Below are 8,434 nucleotides of genomic sequence, written 5' to 3'. Positions count from 1 at the left end.
TCGATGCCGGGTTTTACTTCTCACTTTGACCAATTTCATGTGAAAAATTGTTCTCAGAAAGTTCATTTGATTTTGATTCGATCTTATACTTATTGGGGTCAAAACAATCACCAATTTCAACTGTAGTGAAAAAAAACTAAAAGTTGAAGTTGTGGGATGGAATGTGTTTTTTGTTCGAGAAACTCCATTCCCAAAATCAAATGTTAAAACAAACACAATTTTGAAAGACATCCGTCAAGTCTCTGATGGCATATGTTCTGATGGGATTGTTCACACAAGAGATTGTCAGCAAGTGAGGGGAAATCTCTCCAAGAGGGGCACGGGCAGCAAGAGTACAGAAAGGAGCTGATTATCGCCATTGTGCAACATGGGAAGAGCCAAAAGGTTAATGTAATTCTGCATTATGGCCACTTGATGGAGCTGAGGAGCATAGGGAATAAGTATTTATATATTATGACCACTAGATGGAGCTGAAGAGCATAGGGAATAAGTATTTATATATTATGACCACTAGATGGAGCTGAAGAGCATAGGGAATAAGTATTTATATATTATGACCACTAGATGGAGCTGAAGAGCATAGGGGAATAAGTATTTCTATATTATGACCACTAGATGGAGCTGAAGAGCATAGGAAATAAGTATTTCTATATTATGACCACTAGATGGAGCTGAAGAGCCTAGGGGATAAGTATTTCTATATTATGACCACTAGATGGAGCTGAAGAGCATAGGGAATAAGTATTTATATATTATGACCACTAGATGGAGCTGAAGAGCATAGGGGATAAGTATTTATATATTATGACCACTAGATGGAGCTGAAGAGCATAGGGGATAAGTATTTACATATTATGACCACTAGATGGAGCTGAAGACCATTAGAAATAAGTATTTATTTCCTTAAAATGTTCGCTTTGCCTCTATTTACACAGAACGAATGTTCACAGAAATTTGACCGGGCCAATGGCTCTGCAAATTGTTCATAAAAAGACCCCTATGAATTTTAATGGAGTCACAGTCATGTCTAAGTTAGAAGAGGTGAACATGGCCAGGAGGAATATTGACTCATAAACGGTATCTGTCTGTCTCGGCAGGAAGATGGAATTCTCCGCACTCCTTGTTCTGTTGGTCACCTTCCTCATCACCCTCCACTTTGTCATGTCATGGTGGAAACAGACCAGGCGGTACAAGTCACTGCCCCCCGGACCCACCCCGCTGCCTTTCCTGGGCACCCCGAAGTATATGAATCTGCAAACTGCAGATAAAGATTACACCATGGTAAGTGACCTCTGGGATCTCACCAGCTTCAGAGTGGTTGTTCAAAATGTTTTCCCCGTACTCGATGACAATCAATCTCCATCTATAGGAACTCCTCAGAGGGCGCCCGTGGCCAGTACAGGCAATTATGGCCAGTAACTTTTTAGTCAGCAAACTTTTGCAGCACCGGATCACAGAACCCTGATGGCCCCTCTAACACACCACTGATAGTCCTCTACCATGTTACAAAAGTTGTTGGGAAGTGGGAGCACTTCCCTAATTATTATCTATTACAGGCATTTGTATAGCGCCGACAGTTTACGCAGCACTTTACATACTGCACATTCACATCAGTCCCTGGCCTCAAGGATCTCACAATCTAAGATCCCTATCTCTCTCCCTCCCTCTCTCTCTCTCTCTCTCTCTCTGTCTCTGTCTCTCTCTCTCTCTCCCTATATATATATATATACTCTAGGGCAGGGGCGCCCACAATTTTTCGTTCTAAAAAAAAGTGTCCCCCCCCCAACAGGCATGTGACATCACCCAGTGCCCCGCCTCCAGGATTTTTTAAAACTATTTTTTTTTTATTTGTTATTATTTGTTATTTAATTTTAACTTTTTTAATTTCATTATTTTTTTACTCTTGGGGGGGCTTTGGGGAAATATTAGGGGTCTAAACAGCCCCCGGACATTTCCCTTTTAAAATAGAAAAAGAAATTGAGGACACAGAGTCCTCAATCTCTTTTTCTGCAGCCTCTGTTGAATGAATGGAAAGCACAGAGGCTTCCCATTCATTCAGAAAATATTTACTATCATCCAGTTTCTGAATGGGGAGGAGCCTCTGTACTGAGTTCTTATCCCCATTGAGAAACTCATGATTGAACAGGAAGTGATGTAAATTACATCCTGTTCATTCATAACTTTTTACAAACACTGGAGTGATCTCTCTCTGCTCACCGCTCGGCGTGCTGCTGTGATAGCAGCTCCGTCCTCGGCCCCCCTGCCGCCGGCTGTAGCGCTTCGTTCACTTCTCGGATCCTCGCTGCATACATATAGGGGAGAGCAGCGGGGATCCAGAGAAGCCCCACGGCAGGAGGACAGGACATCGCGATCTACCAGAGATCGCTTGGCAATGGACTGGTAGATCGCGATCGGCCTAATGGGCACCCCTGCTCTAGGGCCTATTTAGACAGGAGCCAATTAACCTACCAGCATGACTTTGGAGTGTAGGAGGAAATTGCAAGTGCATGAAGAACATACAAACTCAATGCATTTAGTGTTCTGGCCAGGATTTTAAGCAAGAACCTCAGTGGGGCAAGTCCAAAATCCATACGCAACTGTGCTGCCCAGATTCCCTACATCTACATTAAACAATGGGTTTAGCTGTTACATATTGTTTGAAGATGGCTACAATACAAGGTGTAAGCTGGGGCTGCATTCTAAACATTAAGTCTCTGTTCTGGCAGCAGGAGAATTTCTGTCATTGTTGAGCTCCGACTCTCTTCATTTCTTAGCTCATCCAAAAATACGGCTCAATATTCACCATCTGGAAATTGACGGAGCCGGTGGTGGTCCTCTGCGGTTATGAGACGGTAAAGGACGCTCTGCTGAACCAGGCCGAGGAGTTCAGTGCCCGCCCAATTATATCCACGATGTACATCCCCTCCAAGGGATACGGTAAGACTGTCAGAGCGCTTCTCAGAACACATCCCGGTGCATTGTACATGATAGAAAATAGAAAAAGTGTGCCCAGTCCACAGCAGGCGTAGCTGGGAGCATTACAAACAAAGTAAAGAAGATTTCTATAAACAGAAAAAGAAATTATAGTACTTGTGAACCTGACTGAGTGACAGTATAATACTCCAAGGGAAAAAAATGCCTTTTGTATATACACCAATTAGCCATAACATTATGGCCACCCCCCTAATATTGGGTAGGTCCCCCTTTTCCTGACCTGTTGATGCATGGGCTCCACTAGACCTCTGAAGGTATGCTGTGGTATCTGGCACCAAAGTCGCCAATAGCAGATCCTTTAAAGGAGAACTATGAGGTGAGTGATTTTCACTCACCTCATAGTTCTAGCCGACCTGTGACAATGAGACTGTCACCGGTCGGCTCAGTAGATCGGGAGGTGAACGAACACATACGAGAGGTTCGCTAGTAGCGAACGCCGGTATGTGTTCGCTCACCTCCCGATCTACTGAGTAGTTGACCCTAATAGTATTTTGCTGCTGTTTTTGTAATTTCTTTTTTTTTTATTGTTTGAACTTTTTATATTTATTATTTCTTCATTTTAGTAATGCATTAAAAAAAATGCGCAAAATAGAGTAAAGCACCTTTACATTATTTGTGAATAACTTATTTCTGATAGAAATGTAACGCAAGCATCGTTATAAACAGGACAAATGATAGAATAAAATGTGTACATTTTATCTAGACTAATACTTAGGGGTCTGTTTATAAACTATTCACAGGGCCCTGCACCCAGCGAATATCTGTCAAGATTTGTTCTGTGTGGATAAATGCCGAAACGAATGTTCTTTAGTTGTTCCTTTACAAGTGGAATGCATTATCAGTTTTTTTTCATTTAAAGTGACATTAAACCCTCAGATTTGTTAACATAAACCAATACTGTAACGTGTGCCTTACTGTAATCCATGGTTGTTTCCCTTCTCTTTGCTGCTCTTCCTTTTAAATCCTCATGTCTTTTCATGCTGGGCAGAACTTCTATTTTGCAGCAGACTGCCTTGTCTCTGAAATGGATACATGGTGTCTGTGTATAGGTTTGCAACCTGAGCCAGCACTACAGGAAGAGGCACTCAGCCGCAAAGGGAAGTCCTCCCCAAGCATGAGAAGAGATACAGATTTAAAAGGAAGAGCAGCAAAGAGAAGGGGAACTATCATGGATTACAGTAAGGCACACATTACAGTATTGGTTTATGTAAAAAAATCTGAGTGTTTAATGTCACTTTAATGTAATACAGTATTATGGCCACTAGATGGAGCTGAGAAACATAGAAAAAAAAAACATTCCATTGTCTTCTTTCCCATCCCACAGTTCCTCAGAGGTGGCGCCATTGGGGCATTTGAATGTTTTCATTAATATCACATAATGGCCACTAAATGGAGCTAAGGGAACATACTATTCTCTATGTTCCTTTAGCTCCATCTAGTGGCCATTATGAGATATCACATTAACATTTTCAAAAATATATTCCATTTATGAAGATAAAACTAAACAGTTTTCTTTTTGGCATTTATTTCACAGATATCTGCAGGTAGAATGGATCTGAGTATTGTTTATAAATAGACCCCTAGTTGTCTAACCAGTAATAGTGAACATATTAGTTTTTTTATTTGGTTACATCTTTTCTCCCATCTATAGACTTTAGCACGGATAGAAATAGTAACTCTGCAACAACTCCTAACTGAAAGAAGAGGTAAGGGCCCCAAAATGGAATCAATGTGTGGCCAGCAAAGGCACACATTAAGTAGAAAGCTGCTTCCAAACAGATTCATCAGGAAGGTCGATGTTTATTGATCATAAGAACAGGGTAAAACAAACCTTCAACACATTTCGCGGCTCTCCATAAAATGAGATAATTTAAATAAGTGTCTGCTGATTATTCACTGCAGCTATGAACGGCCCCCGATGGCGTCCTCTGCGCCGCTTCACCATCTCCTCTCTGAGGAACTTCGGGATGGGGAAGAAGACCATGGAAAACCGCGTGCTGGAAGAGGCCAATTATCTCACTCAGGCAGCGGCCGAGACGGAAGGTGGGAGAAAATATTTATATTGATTACTTGTTTTCTTGAAAAATTGAAAGGGTTAAAGGCTTGCATGTTCAGAAAGGGTAAAGAGGGACCTGATTGTCTGAGATTTGAGGCTCCCTGGTTGGGAATGATGGTTGTGCTTCACTCAGCTCCAGCATGCGTCTATTGCATGCACATGTGCATATCCATATTGGCGGTTGGTTCCTGGATGAGCGATCAGGCTCCAGTCTATTGGGTAAACCAATGGTGGAAGAATAAGATCGGATTCACATGCATTGCCTGGCCAAAAAAAAGTCACCACCTGAATTTTGCTGAGCAAATAGGTAAGAGCTTTCCATTGGATAATCACTGCAGACATTAATACGTTTCTTCTGGCAACAAATGAGGTCACCTGCTTACCTGAATATACCGAATGACCAGGATTTTCCATTAATGGGTTTTTTCTTCCCTGATGACACATTGGGCATATTCCAAGATGACAATTCCGGGATTAATCGGACAGACTGGTTGAGGGAGCATGAGACATTATTTTCACACATGGATTGGCCACCACAGAATTCAGACCCTAACCCCATTGAGATTGGCCACCAGAATCCAGACCTTAACCCTATTGAGATTGGCCACCAGAGTCCAGACTTTAACCCCATTGAGATTGGCCACCAGAGTCCAGACCTTAACCCCATTGAGATTGGCCACCAGAGTCCAGACCATAACCCCATTGAGATTAGCCACCAGAGTCCAGACTTTAACCCCATTGAGATTGGCCACCAGAGTCCGGATCTTAACCCCATTGAGATTGACCACCAGAGTCCAGACCTTAACCCCATTGAGATTGACCACCAGAGTCCAGACCTTAACCCAGGGTCATCTTTAACACAGGGCAAAATGGGCAGCTGCCCAGGGCCCAGTCAGTGTTGTGGGGCCCAAAGCAGCTGCCCCTTGAGCAGATCCTGCGCTTCAAAACTCCTACCACTGGCCCTGCATCTCAGCACTGACAGCAGAGTGATGGATGATCGCAGAGCAGATGACACGGAGAGAAGAGCTGGGTGAATTCCCTCCCCCTTCAAGCTGTGTATATGTGTGTGCTGGAGGAGGCGGCGGCTCTGCTATGACCTGGACACTGTTCACTGGGCTTTGCACCTGGATGGGGGAGAGGGAGCCTGCTGGGTGAGGGGACTACACTTTAACCCCATTGCGATTGGCCACCAGACTCCAGACCTTTACCCCATTGAGATTGGCCACCAGACTCCAGACCTTTACCCCATTGAGATTGGCCACCAGAGTCCAGACCTTTACCCCATTGCGATTGGCCACCAGATTCCAGACCTTAACCCCATTGGGATTGGCCACCAGACTCCAGACCTTAACCCCATTGAGATTGGCCACCAGACTCCAGACCTTTACCCCATTGAGATTGGCCACCAGAGTCCATATCTTAACCCTATTGAGAATCTTTGGGATGTGCTGGAGAAGACTTTACACCATGCTCCGACTCTCCCATCATCACTACAAGATCTTGGTGAAAAATGCAAATCTGGATGGAAATAAATGTTGTGACATTGAATAAGCTTATCGAAACGATGCCATGGCAAATGCGTGAGGTAGCTAAAGGTGGTCCAAATAAATAGTAGAGTGTGTGACTTTTTGTTTGGCCAGACCTCTATTTTGCATTAACGTTCATGGTGGTAAGGCAGCCTATTTTGCCCAATTTTAATGTGCTGCCAATGCAACACAATGGACCTATTAAGTTGCATGCACCTTTTTTTTCCAGTCCACCATACCATACGGATGGATCACACCTGTGCTTTATAGTGCACTTTAACGCAGGTCCATTGTGGTCCCTTGGGGGGTGCCATTAATAATGAAGGCCAGTGCATTGCACTGCCCTGATGTTCACACATTACCCTGCATTGCTGTCACTGACTGGGGCTCATGGTTGGCTTTTTATTAAATAATGGTGGGGCATTCCTGAACAATAATACTGTTATGGTATATAGTGACACATCATGAATTTATTCATAGACTTGTAAAGTTACTGGCAAGTCCATATTTAGTGACATGGGCATCCTTGTAGTGATGAATTTGAGGTGCAGAGTTGTGAAAAGTAATTTCTACCTAAATACATCTATCTGATCATAAGGGTAACTGTAGCCATCACCTTAAAGGAGAATTATGAGGCGAGTGATTCTGAGCCGACCTGTGACAATGAAACTGTCACAGGTCGGCTCAGTAGACCGGTAAGTGAGAGAACACATACCGTCGCTCGCTCACTTCTCGATCTATCCGTGCAGAGAGCCGTGACTGTCACGCACGGCTCCCTGCAGGCTCCCCGATCCTCCAGCGCTGACTGGCGGAACAGACAGGGGAGGGGGCGGGTACAGCTGGCTCTGCCTCTAGATGGGCAGAGCCAGCTGTCAATCCCACAGCTGGGTGGATACAGAAAGAATTGTCGGGAGCTGCAGCTCGCGATATACTGAGCTTTGGGTGACGGGAGTTTGTGTCCTCACGTTACCCTTAGGAGAATTATGGGGAAAAGCCCTGACCCCATAGTTCTCCTTGAAGATAACTCATCTCTGATAAAAGCTTATTTCGGATGCATGCTGGGGTCTCATATCTTCTGGATGCCCATACATGACTACACAAAGATAAGTGGGGTATTTTGGGGGTTACCAATAAGCATTAGGTTTTCCTGAACTCTGGTGAAAACTGTAAGTTGTGTAGAAGACAGTGTTTGGTATGATTGACCAGCAAAACAATGACTGGATTGAATGACCCATTTGTTTTTTCTCCTTATATCAGGAAAACCGTTCAATCCAACGCTGATCCTGGCCAGCGCCGTAGGGAATATTATCAGTTCAGTGCTTTTTGGAGAACATTTTGACTACAAAGACCCGAAGTTACATGAGCTGATGTCTTCCACCTCCCGACACATTAGGAGTTTTGTGTCCCCATTGAACACGGTAGGTTATCTTCAGTGGTGGACTTGTCTTCCTTGTAAGGGGCAAATTGTACAGTGGCATTGTGAATGATGAATTAGGTCCAGGTACCAGCAGTGATGAGAGAACTGGTCTGGGTTTGGTTGACGGGAGGATCCCTGAACCCAGCCTGAAATCTAAAAATGTCTAACATAGTGCCTGAACCCCACTGAAGTCTATGGGAGGTGAATCTTGTCATCTTTATTAAGGCTTTTTAAGGTCAGTTTGCAAGCCTTTGGTAACAAAAAAGGACATGGGTAGGTGGGCACTGCCATGGGGGACATATACCAATGAAAAAAAATAGAAAGTACCATTTAGTGGGGAGCAGGTCTTTTAATGCAGCTTAAAAAGCAACATTAATTTAATTATTTAATTACAATTAAATAATTAATATTAATTTAATTATTTAATTACAATTAAATAAT

General features: G+C 43.5%; 1 protein-coding gene across 1 annotated transcript in view; it reads left to right on the top strand.

Annotated features, from left to right (window-relative positions):
- Positions 1 to 1,101: 1,101 nt before the first annotated feature.
- Positions 1,102 to 8,434, top strand: part of LOC108791974 (cytochrome P450 2C25-like) — a 15,271-nt gene continuing 7,938 nt past the window's right edge. The window contains exons 1-4 of the mRNA XM_018562624.1: positions 1,102 to 1,281; positions 2,775 to 2,937; positions 4,897 to 5,037; positions 7,834 to 7,994. Of these exons, the coding sequence (XP_018418126.1) occupies positions 1,102 to 1,281; positions 2,775 to 2,937; positions 4,897 to 5,037; positions 7,834 to 7,994 (645 nt within the window). The remainder of the gene's footprint in view (positions 1,282 to 2,774; positions 2,938 to 4,896; positions 5,038 to 7,833; positions 7,995 to 8,434) is intronic.

The sequence above is a fragment of the Nanorana parkeri genome, unplaced genomic scaffold (genome assembly GCF_000935625.1).
Source record: "Nanorana parkeri isolate BGI_ZX_2015 unplaced genomic scaffold, ASM93562v1 scaffold588, whole genome shotgun sequence".
Lineage (NCBI taxonomy): Eukaryota > Metazoa > Chordata > Amphibia > Anura > Dicroglossidae > Nanorana > Nanorana parkeri.
This window is presented reverse-complemented; position numbering and strand designations above follow the sequence as displayed.